This window comes from Pithys albifrons, chromosome 6, assembly GCF_047495875.1.
Source record: "Pithys albifrons albifrons isolate INPA30051 chromosome 6, PitAlb_v1, whole genome shotgun sequence".
NCBI classification, from domain to species: domain Eukaryota; kingdom Metazoa; phylum Chordata; class Aves; order Passeriformes; family Thamnophilidae; genus Pithys; species Pithys albifrons.
This window is the reverse complement of record NC_092463.1, coordinates 3773206-3797058: the sequence shown is the minus strand read 5'-3', so window position 1 is coordinate 3797058 and position 23853 is coordinate 3773206. Positions and strand designations below refer to the sequence as shown.

Genomic DNA, 23853 nt, shown 5'->3' with positions numbered 1-23853 from the left:
GCGGGGAAATACTTCGCGGAGCCAATGAAAACTCAGCATGGCCACCGTGCCGACCAATAAGCAGCGCGCTCCCTGATTTCGGCGCTGCCCGTCAATGACAGCGAGCGAAGCCAATAGGAGGCCGTGGGCGGGGCTGGCTTGGCCTGGCCAATGAGCGTTGGCGGGTGAGATTTGAAAGCGAGGCGGGGCGGCGCGTGCCGGGCTGAGAGCAGGGCAGGTAATGGCGGGTCCGGCGGGGATTTTGGGGGGTCCCGGCGGAGTTTGGGGGGATTTGGGGTCTCGGAAGGACTGCGAGGCTCTGGGAACGGCGTTTGCAACGCGCGTGGGGAGGGGGTGCCGCGGGTGCCGACGGTGCCAGGCAGGTAATGGAGGGGCCGGCGGAGTTTGGGGGATCCCGGCGGGGACTTGTGGGGAGTGTCCCGGCAGGGGCTTTGGGGGGTTCCGACGGAGTTTGGGAGTCCCGGGGGGGACTTGTGAAAGGGTGTCTCGACAGGGGCTTGGGGGGGGTCCCGGCGGGGATCTGGGGGGTCCTGGCGGGGATTTGGAGGCTCGGAAGGACTTCGAGACCCCGGGAATGGCGTTTGCAACGTGTCTCGGGTCGTGCGTGGGGAGGGAGTGGCGGCGATACCGGGCAGATAATGGAGGGGCTGGTGGGGGTTTGGGGGGTCCTGGCGGGGATATGGGGGCTCGGAAGGACTTCGAGGCTTCGGGAATGGGGTTCGCAACGCGTCCCAGGTCGTGCATGGGAAGGGGGTGGCGGTGATGCCGGGCAGGTAATGGAGGGGCCGGGGGGGGTTTGAGGGCTCGGAAGGGCTTTGTGGCCCCGGGAACGGGCTCCGGGACGTGTCCCGGGTCGTGCCCGGGAGGGGGTGGCGGCGGTGCGGGGCAGGTAATGGAGGGGCCGGTGGGGGTTTGGGGTGTCCCGGCGGGGATTTGAGGGCTCGGAAGGGCTTTGTGGCCCCGGGAATGGGCGCCTTGACGTGTTCCGGGTCGTGGCTTTTCTGTGAGCTGGGCTGGGAACACCCGGAGGGGCTGAGGGGACAGGCCTGTGGGCCCTTCCCAGCGGTACTGGGGGTGTCTGGCGGCTCGTCCCGACCCCCAGACCCGTCTGGGAATCGTTTAAGTCCAGGCCTTACTCAGCGTTAAACTTGCTGCCTTTAAACATAGCGCTGAATGTTCTGCCTGCTGTTTTCTCGCTGTCCTGCTGGCTGAGCACCCAAATGTTTTTATATCCCTATTACCCTTTGGTTCTTGTGGTGTTGCGGGTCAATAGCAGCTCTTTTCCCTTATTGTTATTTATAAAAACTAAATTTTAAGCTCTAATTTTCGGTAGTACATGTTAGCCACTCATAAACCTTTTGCAAGCCTCTCCCTTTTTCTGCTCATGGTCTTTATTTGAATTTACACCCATTTAAATCCCAATTAACCTTCTAGGCTCCTGTTTGGGCAAGACACAGTGCAGGAACAGTGACCTGGAAAGAAGAGGAGACAGGTATGTTTGTTTTAAATACAACTTGAGGGTATTGAGCATGTCCTGCATTTTTAATGAGTCCAAAGAGATCACAGGTAACCTCCTGCATTGCTTTTATTGACCTGGAAAGTGACTTGGGAATACCTTTGTGGGAAACACTCTGTATCTCTGATTATATTTGCCCGCTTCAAATTTCAGTTTAAATCTTCTGAAGGATTTCTTGCTCAGACATGGATCAGTTCATGAGACAGAGAAGGTATTCCCACTGTCTTCTTCATGGCTTTCTGTAACACCATGTAATGAATAACAAGATCTGTAATTACTACTTCTGTAGTTACTAACAAGGTCAATTAAACTATTATTATTGGGGATTCTCATTAATTAACCTCAATCAATTGAATGTAAAGCAGGGCAAATACAGCCTCTGAGCTACAGTAGAGTTTTGCAATGCTTGTTAATTAACTAGCATCTTTAATCACTGTCTGAAAGTTGGAATGCAAGGTGAAGGATGAAACCCAAGATATTCACAAATCAGGTGGTGCTGACATGGTCCAGCTCTTCCAGGTTTGGGTGGAGTTGGACTGGAAGGGATCCAGTCTCTGATTTGAGTTCTGTTTTTTATTCCCCTTTAGTCTTTTAACTTTCATTGGCCATTTTATTCTCCTGCAACATTTTGGGGGGGGGGAACCAGCAAAATACACCCATTTAGATTTCTGACTCCTACTTTATCTTCAGTGTCTATTCTAAGAGCTTCCAGGTGGTTGTGCAGGTGCTGTGCAAGGTGCTCCCTACAGGAACACTCATGGAATTAGGAGGTGCCACTACTGATGGTCTCTGAACAGGCCTGGTCTCTGTTCCTTCTTCTAACAGCTCAGGTTCTCTCCTTGCCTGCTTTTTTCATAGGTGTACACAGTTTATTTCAGTATTCTTTCTATGTTGGTACTTTTTCCCTGACATTTGGGTTTTCCAGTCAGGCTGTTTGTCGTGTTTTTGGCTTCTGGTAGCAAATGGATGGAGAGGGGATGGACTTCAGGAAATCCTCTACACTCATTTCCAGGCTGATCTTTTCCGTCCAGTTCACTGGTGATTCCTTTAGTTTGATCAGAGCTTGCTGTCTTAAGAACCTCAATAAATTACCAATAAATTATTAACACTTGGGTATTTAGTTTAGCTCCACACCCTGCTTATCCTGCAGATGTTTTCTGGGAGTGGTGAAAGATGGGATGTCTGAGAGACCCTGGTTGAGGTGGACAACCCTTGACAAGGCAGGCTTTGGTGGGATGCAGGGAATAACAGAATCCCAGAATGGTTTGGGTTGGAAGGGACCTTAAAGATCATCTCATTCCACTCCCTGCCATGGGCAGGGACACCTCCCACTATCCCAGGTTGCTCCAAGCCCTGTCCAGCCTGGCCTGGGACACTCCCAGGGATGGGGCAGCCACAGATTCTCTGGGCAACCTGTGCCAGGGTGTCTTGGTTTGAAGGAGAAAAAAACAAAATGTTTTACCCACAAGCAGGGGAGGGGCCTCCTCCACGATAATCACACCACTCTTTATCAAATTTAAGAAAAGGAATTTTAATACAAGAAGGATAACTGAGATATATATATGTATATGTAAACAGACTAGTGCAACCCACTCCCCCAACACCACAAGAGAAAGAAAAAAAAAACCAAAACAACAACAAAACCCAGCAGGTTTTCCTCCGGGAGAAAAGGTTATACTTAAGTGTTCATGTCACAGCCCGGCTGGCTGCAGAGTGAGTTTCAGTCCCTCTCCAGCGAGACAGACGAGCAGTGGGCTTTCAGATGGACTCAGTCTCTTCCCCCTGTGTTCCCCGTCCAAGAAGCAGAAAGGTACGAGCAACCAGCAGCAAATCCAAGGCAGGCAGCAGCAGCAGCGCGGCACGAAAAGTAGTCCGAGGTAGGCAGCACCAAGACAGCCAGGAAAACCCCAGCAGTAACCAGCAGGGCAGCTGCCTCCTTCGAGCCCCCACTCCCCCGTTCCGCCGAGCCAAGACTGGGGAGAATATCCAAAAAAAAAAACCAAAAGAGACAAACCTGCCCCCACCCCAGCGATCAACAGTTAACTGCTTCTTTGATCAACAGTTAACTAGTTCTTTTGTTAACCGCTGGCCTGGGCAGTTAAGTGGCAGGGGAGAGAATTTACATAGTAATCCCAAACTACAACACAGGGCCTGCCCACCCTGCCAGCCAGCAATTCCTTCCCAAAATCCCATCTAACCCTGCCCTCTGGCAGTGGGAAGCCATTCCCTCTTGTCCCACCACTCCATACCCTTTTCCAAAGTCCCTCTCCAGCTTCTCTGTAGCCCCTTTAGGTATTAGCACAGCAAGCACAACTGACATTTGCCTTAAGTCTCCCTCAGGTTAAAAAGGTAGGGAGAAATCCTGCTTGAAATAACTGCTATTGTATTGCAGTTGCATCCTGGAGGCTCAGCTGGGGAATGGTGCCAAGGACTCTGATGCAGGACAAAATTTCCTTGCCATCAGAATGGGTGTATTCTAAATTCCCAGTGTTATTGTTGCTTCCAAGTATTGTCCTACAGCCTTGTCATTTACTTGCTCATCTCCTTAAGGTGGAAAACAGCTGTGGTGAAAGCAGACCTGCCAGCCAATCCCAGCCAGGGGTGCAGTGTCCCCTCCTAATTCTCTGTCACACTTGTTAGCTACTCCACAACCAAAGTGTCATAGAATGGATTGGGTTGGAAAAGACCTCCGAGATCATCAAGTCCAACCCTTGGGCCAACTCCAGTCCCTTGACCAGATCATGGCACTCAGTGCCACGGCCAATCTGCATTTAAAAACCTCCAGGGATGGGGAATCCACCCCCTCTCTGGGCAGCCCATTCCAATGCCTGAGCACTCTCTCTGTAAAGAACTTTTTTCTGCTCTCCAACTTCAATTTGCCCTGGCAGAGCTTGAGCCCATCGTGCCCCCTTGTCCTATTGCTGAGTGCCTGGGAGAAGAGACCAACCCCCACCTGGCCAGAACTTCCCTTCAGGTAGTTCCAGACAGTGCTGAGGTCACCTCTGAGCCTCCTCTTCTCCAGGCTAAACACCCCCAGCTCCCTCAGCCTCTCCCCACAGCACTTGTGCTCCAGTCCCTTCTCCAGCCTCGTTGCTCTTCTCTGGACCCGCTCTAACCCCTCAATCTCTTTCCTCAACTGAGGGGCCCAGAACTGAACACAACACTCAAGGTGTGGCCTCCCCAAGGCAGAGTCCAGGGGAAGGGTCACTGCCCTGGGCCTGCTGGCCACGCTAGTTTTGATCCAGGCCAGGATTCCATTGGCCTTCTTGGCCACCTGGGCCCCTGGAATTGATAAAACAATGAGAAATTACTGAAAGAATCCTTGCCAAGGTTGTAATTTGTGTTTTTTCTTGTACACAAACATAACTCGGGGCTTTGCTGGTAACGCACCAACTTCAATGAAAAGGGAAACCAAACCATGTCAGATTTTCCTAACAATTGTAGTTTTTGCCTAAGGAGCTCAGGATGGCTGCCACCTCCCAGTTTGCCAGCCGGTACAAGAAGGATGTGAGCGTGGAGGCCGTCAGGGCCAAGGTTGCCCGCAGGAGATCGACCCTGCAGAAGGAGAACAGGCACAAGCTGTTCGAGAAGGGCCGGCAGTTCGGGCTGGCGGATGTCAACGTTCAGCTCTCCAAAGAGAGGGGAATTTCTGACCTCAAGGAAGCAAGGGAAATGTGCTCTCAAGAGAACAGCGGTGTAAAACAAAGTAAAGGTGCTACAGACCTTTTTCTAAATGTTAAAAATGTCTTTAAGTAGATTTAGTAACATTATCAAGGGGACCGAATTGTTGTCAACTTTTTAATTTGAAGAAAAGGTTTAAAATTTATAACCCAATGACTACCAGTCCTTTTAACTGTTAAAATCAAGCAAGTAAAATCTTAATACAGGTGCATCCTCCTCACTGCTCTGGTGCTATGAGTGAGGTTTTGCTCTGATTTGTCTGCAGCATTTTGCTGTTAATACTCAGTGGGAAGTCTCCTGCTGATTGCTTTGTCCTTCAAGATGTGAAAAACTCCAGTCTAAAATCTCATCTAATATACAACTGGGATCTGTCATGTGCTTAAAGTATGCTTAGAAATAGATAATTGTATATTATAATATATAATTGTTAATGTGTAAATGCATAACATAATTTTATGTTAGTAATTGCTAGTTTTTCATAGTTCATCTTTCCTCTCAGAAAACAGGCCCTGCATATATACTCAGTTCTGCTCCCTGGCTCTCCTGGATGCTTGTGGTCTAAGAAATTAAGTTAGTCTTTAAAAATATTAACAGATTTCTCTAGAAATATTTTCACTTTCAGTGTTTTGATATCAGAAGATTATAGGAGCATAGTCCCTGACTGGAAAATTATTGGAGTGCAATCTGTATGTAGTCATATCAAGTATGAAATTTAATACATTTATGTCTCTATTATATTTAATAAATTTCAACTTTAAGTAGATCTTAATTTTTCAGATACAAATGTAACTCGGGTTCAGCATCATCTTAAGGGTTTTTTTTTCATAGAACTTCTGGCTCATTTATTCTCAGCCAGAGACAGGCTTTGGTATCTAAAGCTGACCTGAAGTTCAGCTTTCAATAATATTACAGGTGTTCAAATAGAGAAACTGGTGCAAGTAAACTAAATAAGTAGTTCAGGTGTTAGTTCTTGTACCTACTAACCTTGCAGGAACAGCCTGTACACTCTAAAATGGGAATGAATTTACAGTAATCCTGGTGGATATTGAGGAAGGTGTATTTGTAAGTTGAAGTTTATCATTCTCTTAGTAGGAAGAGTTAAAACAAGAGATTCTGGGTAGTCTTCTCCTCTTTGGCTTAGTATGTTCCTCTTCCATCATGGAAAAACTTACTGAAAGTTTCTGACTTGCTTATTTTTGCTTCAAAGATACCTTCATGATTTTAAAACATGCCTGTCTTCCCTCCTTGGTGCAGAACAGCCTGTGAGTGCAGCCACCAGGAGGATGAACGAGCGCAGGGAGATGCTCCAGCGCTACAAGGAGGAGAAGGAACGTCGGAAACTGGTGGAGCAGAGGGAGAAAACCAAGAAAGGGGTGTTCAAAGTTGGGCTGTACAGACCAGCTGCTCCTGGATTCCTTGCACTTCCCTGCGAGGATCCTGTGGTAGCCAAGCCAAAAGAGAAGGTGATAAAAGGAATTTTTAATATCCAAGTTGGTTATTTCTGTAAACTCTGCTAGAATTTCTGTTTGTGTACAAAATATGTTATTCCAAGCCAAAAGAGAAGGTGATAAGAGGAATTTTTGATATCTAAGTTAGTTATATCTGTAAACTCTACTAAAATTTCTATTTGTATACAAAAAATGTTATTCCAAGTAACATATTTGGAATAACATATTGGAATAACACAACATAAAGTATTATATATAACATAATAACATGACATAATAAATAACATGACATAATAACATGATGTCATGACATAATAGATGCCATGACATGACATAGTAAATGACATGACAGAATAACAAACTATTTTCAAAATAGTTTATTTTGAAAATGCTTTATTAATATATCTGTTATAAGGAACAATAATGGAGTCATTTGGCTCATTTTTTTTAAACAAAGCTTGAAATGCTACTAGTGATATGTGGATTTTTGTATTTTTGACTGTTCAGTTCAAAACCTGGAATGATTCATTCACAAATGAAACAACTAAATTGTCTTAGAACTGGTAACTTGTTCCCCTCTAGTCCATTTGCCTTTGAAAGTTTTTCAGGTCACACACTTGACCCGTTTTGCACAGACATGTAATTTTTCCACACTTGTGCCTCTTGCTCATTCTCTGATGAGAGGGAAAAAGAGTGTGTTAACCCTGGTTTCCTTGGGGATGTTTCCAGGCAGCTCCTGCTTTCTCTGGAAGGATTACTCGATCAAAGGCCAAGATGCAGGAAGGAAAAACTCTGATCCCAACAGCACCCAAGTCCTCCACGGTTTGTTATATATGTAGATAGGAATTTCAGGGAATAAATGTAGGGAAAAGGATGCGATTTCAGACCATAACTCAGGGCTGCATCTTTGCAAGTTTGGTTAGATCAGGGGTGTTATGGGTTTAGCCAGGTAAGCCTGGATCAAACCGATCACAAGGACAAACAGAAAAGAGCACAGATCTTCTGGATCAGTGTTTTAATTGGTTTTTTCAAGCTATTACAGCCACCAAGGACTGCAGATGTGTAGAGGTGGTGGTGAGGCTGCTGTACTTTGGTTTGGGCTTGGGGCACCCAGTGCACCTCCTGTGAATGCAGATTGTAAGAATCAGTTCATTCTTCACTCGTGCCAACACTGAAGTAATTTTTATTTTTATTGTGAAGCTTGACAGTCCCTTGTACTATTAATTTTATAAAGTAGGTTCTGTTGAGTAATTTCACCATCAGGAATCTGCAAAAGAAGCTGCATTTTGAATGTAGCAATCCTGCCTTGCAAATCTTCTATGTATTTGAAGGAATTCCAGTCATAACTTTACAAAGGGACAACTGGGTTAATATTAATTTATTATTTTAAACTGATTTTTGAAACACAATGGGTACTAAGATGTGGCAGTAATTGGCAGCAGTTTGTTTCATAGCAAACTTAAACTGTTTCTTAAATATTATTCTTTTTCTGACAATTTCTTAACCAATTGCAGAATGCATGTATATAATAATACAATAATTACATGCCTAGACTGATCTATTATCCTTAATATCTCTTTTTAAAGCACTCTGTGCCAAATTATTTGACTTTTTCTTTTAACTATAATTTAGGATAGAGACACGAGGGAGGAAATTTGGCTGCTGAATTTCTGGAAATCTGATATTTCACAAAGAAACATTTTAACTTTTTCTTGTAGGTGAGTGCCCATGGGCAGAATGTGTTCCCTACACCAGCAGGATGTAAACAGATGGGTTCAGTCAAAGTGGCTGAGAAAGAGAAAGGTATGGAAGTAGAATGATCCCTACACCTGACCCTGGGAAAGGATGCTGTGTGGTTTGGGTGTGCAGAGCTCTTGTTTGCCTCCAGGAGTGTCACAGGCAGTCACTGCTCCTGTTACAGAAGAGCCAGAGAATTCACCTGGAAAGATGTACAGCTGACAGGAGGGAGATGTTTTTCCTTGGTGTTGTGGATAGCCTGTAAAATGGCTGTTTGTAAGGGCTGTAAATATTGTCAGTGAGTTCTGTACAGAAGATACACTGATGTCTGTGGTCTCTGGGAGAAATTATTTGTGTAATTCAGCACTGGAAAAGGTTTGGAAAGGGATAACCTGCTGGGAAAGCACATCAGCACATAATGTTGGAGCCAGGAGCCCAAAATTCTGGTTCACACCAGTGCAACTCAGTGAATGTGTCATTGTCTTTGTCAAATATGACAAGTACAATCCTATAGTCTCATATTTTAAAGCAGTTCTTTCTGCATCTGTCACTTTCTATGTGACAATTACACATATTTCTTGAGAAAGCAGCAATTAGAAACCAAACCCATCCCACCTTTAAGGGAGCAGAACAGCTTTGATCAGAAATTCCTCCCCATAGCCCAGTGATGTCCGTGCCTTAAGTAGATACAGCCAAGCCATGTGGAATATTGAAGTTAATGCAAGATATTTGGTAATTAAGTGAAATTACTTTCACATCATTAATCTAATTAAATCAGCAAGCAGCAGAACTTTATTGAAATAAATTTCAGCAGTGCCTGCAGTGACTACTGAAAAAAATCTTATTGGTGTTTGATATAACAATTAAAATATTTCAATTTTGAAAAATTGTCCACTAGACTTGAATATTCGTTTTGTGCTGAATCAAGAATATGCATTTTATGTACTTCAATTTCCCTGCCATGGCAGAGGGTTGGAATGAGATGATCTTTAAGGTCCCTTCCAACCCAAACCATTCTGTGATTCCATGAAACACCAGTATAAAAATGTTGGTGAAGTGAATGTTTGCTAAATCGAATATTATAATTATTTCTCTAGTAATTTTTTCCCAGGTTGTCATTCCAGCTTGTGCAGAATGGCAGATTGACATGAAAGACATGGAGAGCATTAACAGTAACCAAGTGGGGCTACTGGATTTCAGGCAGAGTATGGAATAAAGATCTCACATGACATTTTTCTGTGCAGGAAAATACTATCATTTTTAAAGGCTATTGGAAACTACTGAAATACAAAGATGAAAATTATTGAGATGGGTAATATGGTGCATGAACTTGTCATATTTTATAAAGTATTTCAGAGGCAATTAGTCTTAAGAATACTTTGTTAGATTACATTAAATTCTGACCTTGGAAATCTTTCACATAATGGCCAGGACATCACTTTGTTACACTGATGGTTTGCTTAAGCTTCCAGCTGTGCAAATAACCATGGCAAGGTTATCCCTCTGGAAGGCTTCATCTGTAAACCAGGGATGGCATTGACTCTGATTGCAGGGAACATGGAGAAGGGTTCCTTGAGCTTTGTGCATGGCATCCAGCACACTGCAGGTCCTGCTGTGCAGTAAAACACCTTCAGTCAGGATCCTCAGGGCACTGCCTGGATGCCAAGGCTGAGCTGTGCTGTCCATCTTTGCACTGAACTGACCAAAAAACCTCAGCCTTGTTCATTCTGGCAAACTGATGCAACTGATAATTGCTCTTATACTTCTCTGATTTCTGCAAAATCTAAACTGGAGTGCAGCTTCTTGAAATCTCTGGAATGAATGTGTCTTACAGCATTGCAGACTGCAGCCCAGCCAGCCCCCAACATGAGGATCACCAGAGCAGCTGCCTCTGCAGCCAGGCAGGTGCTGAGACCCACCAAACCCACAGCAGCTGCTGCTGCCACTGCTGGTGAGTGAGGCAGGGACTTGTGGGGCTCAGCTGCACTTAATCTGTGTCTGCATCATGCCAAATGATCGTGTAACAAAAAGACTAAATGCTGTAGTTAGACTCTCATCTTTATTGCAATGTTTAAATTAAGATGTTGAATCCAACATTGGACAGTTTCCAATAAAATCCATCACTGTGGAGCTCCAATGTCCACATGGTGATTACAAACTCAGAGAACAAAGCCAGGACTGGTAAAGATTTGCCACTTTGGTGTATTGTTTATGGACATATGGTTATTAAATATGTGAGCAGGAGCTAATACCTCTGGAAGAGATGAGGGCCTTTGTTCTTCCAGTCAGGAATTTATCTTTATCCATCTTTGCCTGCTTACTACAATTTAATTCACCAACAGAAATTGGTATAGAAATTAAAAATCTGAACTCAAATTGGCCTGACATGTCCCTTCACCCTTTAAGGAAATAAGGTGACTTTTATTGTTAGTATATGACATTTAAAGACTAATGATTTAATGAATCTGTTTGCTTTTCTGGATGATGCATCTTTTACTAGGCTGTTAAATCTTAGACAAGGTTTTCTTTTGAAGGAACTTTTGCAATGTTGTGGCTTCCTTCTGGTCACCTTCCACTCAAGAAGCAAAGCAGCCTCCCCCTGTCTTTAGCACCTGGATTTTTATGGCATTCTTTTGGTGGAATATTGCCTTAATCAGATGCCTTTTTGACCTCTGGAAGTTTCTCTTGTTCTAGGTAACCAGTCTCAGAGAAAGACAACAAATGTAGGAAAGCAGAAGCAAACTGTCAAACCTGACACCACAAAGGTGAGTCCTTTAATGTTTGAAAGCAGTAAAACTGATATAAGAGCCAATAACTGTCATTTGGACTGAAATAAGTGTTCAAGTGTGGATGTAATAAGTTCACTAATAAGGTAGATTTTGGGAAGAAGCTGCATGTGTTTATTCTGCCATGTTTTGAAAATTAAGCTCAAATTTTTTGCTTGTATAGAATCATAGAACACCATGAGTTGGAATGGACCCACAGGGGTCATCAAAGTCCAACCCCTGGCCCTGCACAGGACAAGCCAAGAATCTCACCATGGATATGGATGTGATTGATGGATGTCTTGATTAGTAACCAAGATCTGGACAATGATTTAACATAGACAAGAAGTTCTTGCAGGACACATCTCACATCTGATGTTTTAACTTTGCTGGTTCAGTCAAGCAGTTGTGAATTTTGTGCAATTCCTTCCTTTTTGAAGCACACTTTGAATGTGTCCTTTTCCTGCTTGGGTATCAATATGAGACTCTAGAAGCTGAGAAATAAACACATTTTTAGGTTTTGAACCCCCAAAAAATAAAGCTGGAAATGCTGTTCTCTGCAAGGCAGACATGATTGATAACTGAAGACAGTCATTGTGGTTCTTGGTGTCCTCACTGTAACAAAGCATTTCTGGCTCTGTCAATGATTTTTCTCCTTCCAAAGTGTATTAAAAGCAGAATTCAAGGTTTACATTCCTAGCAGGGGTTACTGAATTATAACAAGACTTTCAGTGGATTGAGGATGCTTATTTCCTTGCAAAACAATCTAAGTTCTTTTGGCTGGTTTGAGCTAACAGTTCTCTCAACTGGGTATCTCAGAAATGTGTCCTGTGTGCCTATCTGGCCACACAGCTCATAAGAATGTGGATTCAACTTATTGTTTCATTTTTCCACCTCTAATGACATTCTGTGGTCCCAACTGCACTTGTCTTGGGCTGCATTCCTCAGCTATCAGCCTATTTCAGCTTGTTTTGTTGGAGTATGTGTGTAAACTGTGATTATTCAACAGGCCAGTTGGATTTGGAGCCAGCAATTCTGCTCTTGAAGAGCATTTTTTCCTGGCAGTGGGAGCCAGCATTTGGTAATTGTAATTATTGTTTTGGTAGGTGTTGTGCTTTAGTCCCTTGAGTGGATTGTTGCAATCCTTGAAGTGCTTCTCCTGTCTCTAGAATAGATTGCAGGTGTCAGAAATGGTTGGATTTGGTAAATCATCATTTCTCTACAGGTTTGCTGTTGTAGAGGGGGACTTGCTGGAACTTTCCTTCCTGCTGCCTCTCAGACAGTCATGTTCTAACCCAGCCCATGCCTGTAGCAAACAATAATTCAATAATTTCATTTGTCTCTTTATGCTGTTATAGGTTATTCCTTCTAAACGTGAAGTGAAGAAAAACACCCAAATTGATCCAGAGGTGAAAGGTTCTGCAGCTGATTCCAAACATTCAGTGCCAGTAGAACCTGAGCAGGAACAAACCTCGGTGGAAAACAACAATTCTGCTCCAGGGAGACCTAGAGCTCTCTCTTTTGCACCTCAAAACTTTGTGTTCCAGCCACCAAGAGGATTAGTGACCTACCCAGCTACACCCGGGCCTTCTTCTTCAAGGGCACCCACTGCCTTCTGGGATTTCTCAAAATCTCCAGTGTAAGATTCTTTCTTCTAAAGGGTCCTAAAATGCCAAGGGAACCTCTCTGTAATGGCACAGAAAACATTTGTGTGTTGTGGTAACACCTGATCATCATTTTTGCTATCATTACTTGAATGTGGAGTTAATACAACATCAAATATGGAATTAATCCTTGATTCTGTCCATGCTTTAGAAACAGCTATCAGGGACTCTGCCCTATATCCCTCTGCACAGACTTATTAATTTTAGTAAGATTTGCTTGAGTTCTCTAGTGCTGTATGGAGGATTGCCTTCTAAACTCTGCACTTCTGTGTCTTTGGCCATATTTGATGGCAGTTTCTCAGTGTGTCTTAACTTTAAATGTACTTTTCTTTCCTTGCAGCAAAAGAATTGAAAAATCCAGTGAAACTAAAGCACAAAAGCTTAATTTAAGAAGTCCAATTCCACCTGCTGTTAAAGGCATTCAAGAGCAGCAAATGACCACAAGTTTGAAAGGAGAAGGTAGGAAGTTCACCTTTATTGTTCCAATGTTTTTGGGTACTACTGGACTCTGGACAAATTCCTTCCATATTTTTCAGCAGGTGAATCAGATGAGAAAACTTCCACTCAGAGATCAAATGAAACAATTCCTGTCTCAACAGCACTTGAAGGGAAGTCAGATGATACAGGAGAGCAGGAGCATGATGTGCCCTATTTCAGGTTTGGGTTCACTTGTTTCACTTCCCTCCTGTCCATTAGAAGGTCCTTAACATGAGTGATGAGACAGCTTGTAAAGATCAGCTTAATCAGGAAAAAAATTCTTTCCAGAGAGGTTGCTCAGGCATTGGAATGGGCTGCCCAGAGAGGGGGTGGATTCCCCATCCCTGGAGGTTTTTAAGGTGAGATTGGCCGTGGCACTGAGTGCCATGATCTGGTAAAGGGACTGGAGTTGGACCAAGGGTTGGACTTGATGACCTTAGAGGTCTTTTCCAACCCAATCCATTCTGTGATTCTATGCCTTTCATGGTGATTGGTGTCTGTCAGCAATGACCTGAGCAGGCACACATTCCTGTCTTCCCCTCTGTATTTTAATGCAAGGAAGAATATACAATTTTGGAGACTTAACACTTTGTCCTAAGGAGCACAAGCTTGAAAGCAGTCAGAAAGATATTGTATCTCAGCTAGTCAGGAAAATAAAACAATCTAATGACTTCTGCTTAAAGATTGTGGCTTCTTTGAAAGGCAAAAGGGTTAGTCACAGAATCATAGAATGGATTGCATTGGAAAAGATCTCCAGGATCATCAAGTCCAACCCTTGGTCCAACTCCAGTCCCTTGACCAGATCATGGCACTCAGTGCCAGGGCCAAGCTCAGTTTAAAAACCTGCAGGGATGGGGAATACACCCCCTCTCTGGGCAGCCCATTCCAATGCCTGAGCACTCTCTCTGCAAAGAATTGTTTTCTGATCTCCAACTTCAATTTCCCCTGGCAGAGCTTGAGCCCATCGTGCCCCCTTGAGTGCCTGGGAGAAGAGACCAACCCCCACCTGGCCCCAACTTCCCTTCAGGGAGTTCCAGACAGTGCTGAGGTCACCTCTGAGCCTCCTCTTCTCCAGGCTAAACACCCCCAGCTCCCTCAGCCTCTCCCCACAGCACTTGTGCTCCAGTCCCTTCTCCAGCCTCGTTGCTCTTCTCTGGACCCGCTCCAGCCCCCCAAGATCTTTCCTGGTTTTAGTAACCATTAACAGCAACAAGTTAAGAAATTCTCCAGAAGATTATTTTTTTCCTCTATTCCTTTATTTTCAGAAACATTCTTGGGAGTGAGACAGAGAGGCTGCTGTCTCAGTGCCTCCAGTGGGATGGAAACCTGGAGCTGGACATTCCAGAGGATGGTAAGAGGGAACTGCAACAGGCACTGGAAGGGATGTTGTGGGAACTGGAGGGGACAGAGGGAAGTAAATGTGTGTCTGCTGTTTGATAAACAGCACTGTCTGCAGCACTTCATAAAAGCTGTGGCAAATAAAGCCACTAACACTTGGTGATTGATAAAGGGAATAGAGTGCACAACAAAATAGTTGTTCTATTGTCAGTTTGAAGTGTACTTAAATGTGTGACTTTAACCAAGCTGATTTTTTAAAATAAGATTAGGTTTCAATGTAGAATAAATGTGGGAAAATGAAGATGACTCAATGCTTGGAGATAGTAAATTTATTGAATGAAGCAAGTTTAGAGCAGATCAGTGGATAGGGAGGCTCCATCTGAATTATACTGCAGGTTTGCAATAGGTGAACATAGTTCAAACAATAAACAAATTCCAGACTCTTCAAATGCTTGAGTTAAAGGAATTGTGCATTGAGGATTATTTGAAGATGTACTTTATTTTTTTCCTGTTGCTAAAGCCAAAGATCTGATTCGCACCACAGTTGGTCAGACAAGATTGCTCATAGGAGAAAGGTTCAAACAGTTTGAAGGACTGGTTGATAATTGTGAATTTAAACGAGGTGAAAAAGAAACAACATGTACAGACCTAGATGGATTTTGGGATATGATTAACTTTCAGGTATGTACTTGCATGTTGACCTACTAGAGTAAAACTGATGGGCTTATTTATGAACCGTGGATTGAAACAATTTTTGTTAATATTCAGATTGTTTTTTATTTTTAATGTAAAAATTGCAGGTCCTTGTTTAACACTTTCTGACAGTGAATAATAGCAGTTGGTCTGCTATGATTTATAATTCATGGGCCAGTTCTTCTGTTGTGTCTTTGTGTGGCCTGTGTATCTTGCCTGTCTCTGGAATGAGTGTGTGGCCAGATCTTACTCTGGTTTGGAGTGAGGGTACAGTCACAATGTCCATCTGGAGCAAAAGCTGGAGCTTTTGGGACATTCCTGGAGCTCCCCTGGAATGTGGGGGTTCCCTGCTTCAGTATGAGAATAATGCAGAAACTACAATAAGCCTATTTAGGGCTGAGCTCAGGTGGTAGAAAACCTTCATCTCTTGATGATTTCATTAATTTCAGAATCAAGTATAATATTCTGAATTATCAAAAGGGCTCTCAACAGGGTTTGTAAATCTGCATTCAGAAAAGGACTTTTTAACTGCTTAAATTAAATGATTTGTTGTGGTCCTAGTCACAGGTTTTGAATTGCCTGCAGGAAGTGGAAGGGTTTGACCTGCCCTTCAGAGATATTTGAGATACTGTTTCCTGCAGAATGCAAGACTGTGCTTGTTGGGATAAAGACTGTGGTGCAGTGGGTTCTTTTGCTTTCCTTAAATGTGTACATTGTCAAAGGGCTTGAATTCAGGATGAGCACAGGATGTAAATCAGAACCAGCTCCTTCATTTTAGATCTTACTGAACAATTCTAGACTTCCCCTACGAACCTTCAAGCTACAGAAATGAGACCAGACTTGTCCTCTAAACTGAAGGTTGTGTATGTTGTGTGACCTTCATGTCAACTGTAGGAGAACATTTAATCCTTCCTATCAGTTGGTGGTTTAATTTCCTTCTGTATTTAAAGCATTTTAATGCATTAACTATGCTTGAAACTCTTATCTGATTTTATGAAACACCGTTCTGTTGGAAACCTGCTAAGTCTTCAAAATTAACCCTGTACTTTTTCTGGGCTTCTCAACAGGTTGAGGATGTGAATAAAAAATTTGATAATCTGAAGAAGCTTCAAGACAACGAGTGGCAGCCACTTGATGTCCCAAGCAAAGCAGTTGTCAAGGTATGAATAACCCCCAAAGCAGGTCTTGTATGGCTTCTTTGGATGTTAAAGTTTAAATACTCAGTGAAATTCCTCTCAGGATTCACCTTTCCTCTTTGCATCTGCCCCATGCACTTGTACCAGTTGGTGCTTGTAGTGCCAGTTGCCTTTTTGACTGGGAAGTTGGGAACTAAAAGTGAACGATGACTTTTCTTGAGTCATTAGATTCTGTGCTACTAAGATAAATCTGTTAAATTTAGCACAGAAACTTACCCTTACACTTCACCTGGGCCACTGGCCTTGAGACTGACTTAACTGGAAACTACACTGGAAAGGAAATTTGGGAGTGATGCCACTTTTGAGTAGGGAGTGCTAAACTCTAATGGTGTCCCATTAAACCAACACCATGGGTAGCTTTAAACTGCTGCTTCTCTAAACACAAATGGATCTGACATGATTCAAAATAAGTTACTGCTTATTGCAAAATGAGTTGTTTCTTCTGCTTGTTGGTTTGGAATATGTAAAATATATAATTGCTTCTGACTGACTATCAAGTCATGTTTGCATTGCCTAAACTCTGTCCAGTTCCTTGAGACTGCTTAACTAATCATAAAACCATATGAAGGTCAATAAGAGTCCAGGGATGGGAAACTGGAGGGTATGTGCTCTGTGGAGCTGCCCATAAATACCAGAACCCTACAGCAGGTACAAACCAAAACTTGCCTTCAAACTGAATGCCAGGAGAGACTTCACTGCCTGCCTGGAGTCTGTGCTGTGGTTACATTGTTGCTGCCACTAGGAGTCCCTCCATCCCAGTGTTTCCAAAATCCCTCTGGATTTATTAGGAACAAAAATTGCATTGAGCATTTCTGAACTGCAGACTCAATTGGGAAAATATTCTCAGTGTTGTCATCACAGACTAACCTTGACAGCTGATTGGCACTACAAGAGAGTCTGGAGATGAGCAGAGACCTTGATGCATAGAATTTTTGAGGTTGGGAAAGCCCTGTAAGACCATCAAGTCCAACCATCCCCCAGCTCTGCCAAGGCCACCACTGACCCACATCCCCAGGTGCCACATCCACATGGCTTTTAAATCTCTCCAAGGATAATGACTCCACCACTGCCCTGGGCAGCTGTGCCAGGGCTGGGCAACCCTTTCAGTGAAATAATTTTCCATAATATTCAATCTAAACCTCCTCTGGTGCAAATTAAGTTTAGTTCTTCTCATCCTGTCACTGCTACCTGGGAGAAGAAACCAACGCCCACATGGCTCCATCCCCATCAGGATGTTTCAGGGAGCAATAAGGTTCCCTGAGCCTCCTTTTCCCTCTTGCTCTGTGTGGGGCCAGCGGCTGTGGAGATCATAGAATCACAGAATGGATTGGGTTGGAAGAGACCTCCAAGATCATCAAGTCCAACCCTTGGTCCAACTCCGGTCCCTTTACCAGATCATGGCACTCAGTTCCACGGCCAAGCTCACCTTAAAAACCTCCAGGGATGGGGAATCCACCCCCTCTCTGGGCAGCCTATTCCAATGCCTGAGCACTCTCTCTGCAAAGAATTTTTTTCTGGTCTCCAACTGAAATTTCCCCTGGCAGAGCCTGAGCCCATCGTGCCCCCTTGTCCTATTGCTGAGTGCCTGGGAGAAGAGACCAACCTCCACCTGACCAGAACTTCCCTTCAGGCAGTTCCAGACAGTGCTGAGGTCACCTCTGAGCCTCCTCTTCTCCAGGCTAAACACCCCCAGCTCCCTCAGCCTCTCCCCACAGCACTTGTGCTCCAGTCCCTTCTCCAGCCTCGTTGCTCTTCTCTGCTCAGTTGGGTTGGAAGAGACCTCTGAGATTATCAAGTCCAACCCTTGATCCAACCCCACTGTGATCACCAGCCCAGGGCACTCAGTGCCCTGGGCTGGTGATCACAGTGGGATTGGATCAAGACATGGTGGATTCTCTGTCCCTGAAGGTGTTTAAGAGGACACTCAGTGCCACATCCAGTCCCTTCTCCAGCCTCCTTGCTCTTCTCTGGCCCCGCTCCAGCCCCTCAATCTCTTTCCTCAACTGAGGGGCCCAGAACTGAACACAACACTCAAGGTGTGGCCTCCCCAAGACAGAGTCCAGGGGAAGGGTCACTGCCCTGGGCCTGCTGGCCACACTATTTTTGATATGCTCATGTGTAACTGCTCTACCAAAGCCTCCAGGTGTGACCTGGACTCTCTTCCCTTCCAGAAGAAGGCAGTGGCAGGGGCAGTGCCCAAAGCCAGGCCGGGAGCAGCAGCCAGGAATGCTGCCCGGAGCCGCCTGGCTGCTGTCAAGACAGCCATGAGGGAGAGGATGAAGCAGGACGGAGCTGCTGATGGTGCACTGCAGGTCAGGCTGCCAGAAGCAGAAAAAGTGGTTTTTGATGCAGGATTTTTCAGAATTGAAAGCCCTGTGAAGAACTTTTCAGGTAAGTGAAACTTAATCGTGATTTTTGTGGCTTGAAAGTACTGAAAGGAGTTTAATCCATTTCACTGGGGAGAGGAATTGGGCTGTTCATACTGGATACAAGTCCAGGGCTGGCCACAGTATTTCAACCAGTGACTAATTACATCACGGCTCCAAAGCAAATTGTTGTACATGAATGTGCTGATTTGAGTGGTTATGGCAGCATGAAATCCCTGCTTAGACAGAGGGGTGAAATAGCTGCTTCATGGTTTTCCAGCATAACTTTAATAATGAAATTCTAATCTGACTGTTCCCAGGTTCAGCTGACAAACCCCTTCATCAAATTCAGTGCCAGCTGATGTCTCCTGATTGTAAAACAGGAATTGGGATCTTTTATTTTTAGCTAAACCTCTTGCAGTGCTGTTTTCAAAGCTGCAAATAAAGTCAATCCATAATCTGTGTTCATGGTTAACAAGATTGTAACATAATCCAGTTTGCTATAAAAGGTGTTTAATAGTTTGGGGATTTTAACAGGTGCTCCAAATAGAACTTCATTTTCAGTATCTTATTGACGTCGATATGTATTTCCAGTAATTCTGCACTCTTTGGGAGCCATTCTGCTCCTCTTCCATTTCTAGTTCATAATTTGGCTTTGAATTCCAATTTTTTTTGTGTAGATCCCTCTTCTCATCACACAACTAGCAATTTTTTAGTGTACCTCTTGTTAGGAGAGAACTCCTGAAAAGCTTTGAGCAGCACTGGGTTTAAGCAAACTCCAGCAGAGAATCTGTTATGAGCATCACTTCTGCAACTGTGTCTTTTTAATTCTATTAAAATTATCTACTTTGAAAGGTGGAAGTTAGTAATTTCAATTCCTCCTGGCAGGGTGTGTAATTTTCCATATAATATTAGCATAAGACAATTCAGCAAGCAGAAGACAATTGTGTTTCTGGCTGGAATCATAATGATCAGTTCATTTCAGCTTTCTGGAAACTGCTGCAGTAATGAAAAATTAAACACATTTCTCAGGCTTGCTTTTAAAGACACCTCACAAATCTTCCCAGAGGACTCCTGGAAAACAGGCAACTCCAAGATCATCCCGTAGGGTTTTGCTTCCCAGCACTCCTTACCCTCTTCGTGACCGTGCAAAACAAACACCATTTGCTCACAATCTGAAAATGGACCAAGATTCCCCTGAAAAAACTCCCCCACTGGATAAACTCCCTCCTGGTGTTCTTGAACAAAGGTAGGCACGTTAAGGCAGCTTTTAATTAACTTTGTACAAGTAATTTTACAGTTTTAACTGAAAGATGTATTGTTAATACCCATTAAATCTTACCCTCCAATTTGGCAGTGATGAAGGTTGCAAAGTCCTTGTGGCTTTTCCTTCTCTTGAGTAAATATTAAGGAGTTTGCCCAAAGGTACTTTTGCTGTTGGGGTGGAAGTTTATTTGCCCAGAAAGTTTGACAAGCTCACCAGTGGCAGCCAAGCCAGCATAATTGCAGAACAAATTGTAAGATCAGCTGGGCAAGTCAAAAGATGATGGAAGGTGATTGATGAAGATGATTGAGAAGAATGAACATGTTTTGGTTTCTCTTCCAGCATTTCCATGGCTGCAGAAGAAATCTGTCCTGTTGCCAGCACAGCAGAGGGAAATGAGGTAAGTCATGCAAAGCTCATGTATGTGCTGTAAAGATTTTGTTATTATTACCAAGGAAAATTTACCCCCAGACACTTGGATTTCTGATCAAATCCTCTCTAAGTGATCTTCTGCATTCCTCAGGTTGGGGCTTTTTCCTTCTCAGTATGGACATAGGTGGGGACTGCTGCAGTTTGGGGACCTTGGCTTGCTCCCTTGGAGGCCCTGCCTGCTGCATGAGGACACTTGTCACTTGGGCAAACATTGTTTCTTGAAGTCCCCTACCAGTTTCCTGGGGTGAATTTTGTGAATGCTTTTGCATTTTGGGGACCAGACCCAACAGCACTCCTGGTCCTCCTGCAGAGCTTTGGGCTGTTCCTCTCTTTAAATTACAGTAAGGACTGTGTTACTAATCCAAGTATCAGAAATCCATGTCCTGAATTGACTGAGGACTTGGTGTTTCCTGTGTTTAGATAGTCCTAAAAAATCTAAAATAAACAAGAATGCAACCTCCATAGTTTAGATGATACTGTGCCACTTCATGAAAACCAGTGCTTTGGTGTTAATCATCCTTTAGTATCTTCCATTGGAAATGGAGTATCTTATTTTTATTTGTTACTGCTTGGATCTGTGTGTGACTGCAGCAGTCATTTCCCCTCCCATCCCCATATATGTTACAAAAAAAAATCTCTGTTAATAATTTTTTCTTATGCCTTTTACTTCATCCTTTCTCTATCAAATGAGAAATTGCTTGCTGGTGACTTTTCTCCCTGGGGAATCAGTATTGCTGGTAGGTTTTCCTTGAGGAAAAGTCTCACCAGAGAACATCCTCACAATGATTTTGGTACTTGAATCCCAAGATCTTCTGTCCTGTAGAAGAACTTCATTGTACTGTGGAAGGGATTTCAGACTTGGAAAATAGTTCCATGGATTGGGTCACTGCCTGTGCTTTGCACAGTCTCTGGAGATAAAACTCCCTCTCTCCTGAATTGTCCATAAAACCTGGAGATCAGATGTGTGGGCTTGGTCTGCCATAACAGGCTGGGAACAGTGAAAATCCCTGTTTTTCAGGTGCTGGAAAATTCTAGCAGTGAATCAAAAGCAATGGATGGCATGGAAGAGATGGAACTCTCCACTGCAGAACAAGGACAAGACGTTGTCATGTGCAGCCCAGAGAAGGATCCTGTCACAGAGACAAACTGTGATGAGTCTGGAGGACCAAAAATCCATCAGACAGGTGCAAATCTTAGAGCTGCACAGTGTGGTTTGGGTGGGACTGCTGGGCCCTGGGGTTATTCTGAGGTTTTGTGATAACCTAAATATTACTCTTTGAAACCACAGTGTCAGCTTAAGTTATGTGTGCTGTTAGCAAAACCTGTATTTTTTTAAGATGTAGAAAACAACACTGTTTTTTCAGCTTTGGCAGCATCAAACTAACCTTTCTAAAAAATGAAATATTCTTATTTTTCAGCTGTCTCATGTAGTGATTTGACATCCAATGACAGGAGTCCTTTTGATATGGTAAGTTGACCTTCAAGTTTGTTTGACTGAGACAAGCTGCCTGTTTCAGTGCTGTTCACCTTTGCTACAGACTTGGTTACTGCACAAAGAAAATTAAACTCCTAAAGATGTTATCGAGGCCATTCATTTAATTTAAATACAAACCACACTCCAGCTGTTCCCCTGCTTGAGCTCACACTGATACTTCTTATTGCACATGATGAGTGTAGGATGAATCAACATGTTTATGAGAAAATAACACCCAATTCTTATCAGATTGATCCTTTAAATTATGCTCCTTACTAATTTCCTTGTAGATATTCATTAACATAATGAACAGCCTGGTTTACTTCCACTTTCTTCATGGAATTTTTCAAGTCTGTCCCAACTGTTGGGTTTTTAAATCACTGTAACATTTAGGGCTGGAAGAAAGATTCAACAAGGAAAAGTGTGCAAAAACTTTCAAAATGTTAATAGAATTTGAGTGTAGAATTTCTTGTGAAAAATCCTCTTTTAAATATGAATTAGTGATTTAAATAAGGAGTATCTTCAACATGGTCCATGTGTAGTCACTTCTTATTTTAAGTCTGGAAATAAGCTTGTAAAATTCCTCATAGCAAGGTCATGGTACTTGCAGTGGCCCCTGATTGTAACAAACTGTTCCTCAAGCACTGACTCCATGCTCTGATTCCTCCCACAGCCCGTGCTGGATGCTGAGCTGCCCTTCACTCCAGTCAGGACCAAAGCCCAGAAGTTTCCAGCAGCTGAAGTGTTCAGTGACCTCATTGTATTTTCTCCTGTTGTCTCCTCTGGGGATAAATGAAGAGTGACTTAGAATGTAAAATATGTAAATTTTCTCAGCAAGAAGCCCACAGAGGGTATCTGGAACACAGCCTGCTACCCTGGAACTGTTGTGAGGGAAGGGGCAGCTGTAGGAGTAAATCTGTTCATGGGTTTGTAACGTTTTGTGGTGCAGTTGTTGTGCATCCAGCACTGCTGTGCGTTGGTAGTGGGCTGTGTTCTGGAGATACCTGCTGTTATCACTGCTTGTTGTGAGTTCTGATGCAGCCTGAAATATTTTTATGTTGGTATCATTTCATGTATTTCCTGTCTCCTTCAGGTTGTAAAGCTCTTCAAACTTTTATGCCCTGGTCTTACTTACCTCATGACTTACAAGGTGCCTCCCAGCTTAGCTGTGCCCATGCCCTGTTCCTGAGGCAGGGGCACCTTCTGGGGTGAAACCCAGCCTGTTCCCAAAGCACTTCTCCATGCCCTGTCCCTGCTCTGAGGGCACCTCAGGCTCTGGCACCAGCTATGGCAGTGCTGGGTGCATGGAATTCTTTCCGGGGGAATTTTCCCAATGGCTTTGTAATATTAGGAACTATCTCAGAACAAGGTTTTCACAGTCAGATAATACCTTTTCTTGGCAATGTATTAAAATGGGCATTGATTGTTATTTCCTTTAAGGACAGAGTTTTCTACTGAGTGTCTCAAGTGCCTTCAAGTCAAATTGTATTTTCTCCTTCTTTTTGACATGTTTGACCTCAGCCTCTTCTCTCATCTTGTTCCTTGTGCATCCCCTACCTGGACTGTAACATATTTGTGCATAAGGAGCATGCCAGTTATATAGATTGCATTTGAGGAGTAGTGTGAGTACCACCAGTTGTATTTTTAATAAATACCTCACTGGGCTTCTTCTTGTCCAGGTCACCTCAGTGTAACACACACATTCTTCCACCAGCCTTGGTTCCAAACCAACAGGGATAATTCAGCCCCTCAGCAGAAAGGGGTTCATCTGACTTAAGTTCTAACCTGGGAGCTGTGTAGTG

General features: G+C 43.6%; 2 protein-coding genes across 4 annotated transcripts; one reads left to right on the top strand and one right to left on the bottom strand.

The window, feature by feature from the left end:
- Positions 1–32: 32 nt before the first annotated feature.
- On the bottom strand, positions 33–1165 carry LOC139673044 (uncharacterized). Its single transcript, XM_071557962.1, has 2 exons — positions 1137–1165; positions 33–1008 (listed from the first exon to the last, which is right to left on the bottom strand). Exons 1-2 carry the CDS (start codon positions 1163–1165, stop codon positions 33–35), a joined length of 1005 nt encoding a protein of 334 aa, XP_071414063.1.
- DLGAP5 (DLG associated protein 5) lies at positions 169–23716 on the top strand. Of its 3 annotated transcripts, none has more exons than XM_071559345.1 (20): positions 169–217; positions 1435–1492; positions 4973–5228; positions 6452–6660; positions 7375–7467; positions 8364–8448; positions 10217–10333; positions 11077–11147; positions 12506–12786; positions 13152–13270; positions 13351–13468; positions 14554–14639; positions 15147–15307; positions 16387–16479; positions 18687–18906; positions 19914–20130; positions 20488–20545; positions 21596–21761; positions 21996–22045; positions 22725–23716. In XM_071559345.1, the coding sequence occupies exons 3-20, from the start codon at positions 4982–4984 to the stop codon at positions 22845–22847; spliced, it is 2514 nt and encodes an 837-aa protein (XP_071415446.1). In that variant the 5' UTR covers positions 169–217; positions 1435–1492; positions 4973–4981; the 3' UTR covers positions 22848–23716. The 3 variants fall into 3 exon arrangements, with proteins under 3 accessions (XP_071415446.1, XP_071415447.1, XP_071415445.1); XM_071559346.1 differs by having other exon boundaries at positions 13348–13468; positions 18690–18906; XM_071559344.1 differs by having other exon boundaries at positions 13348–13468.
- The last annotated feature ends 137 nt before the right edge of the window (positions 23717–23853 follow it).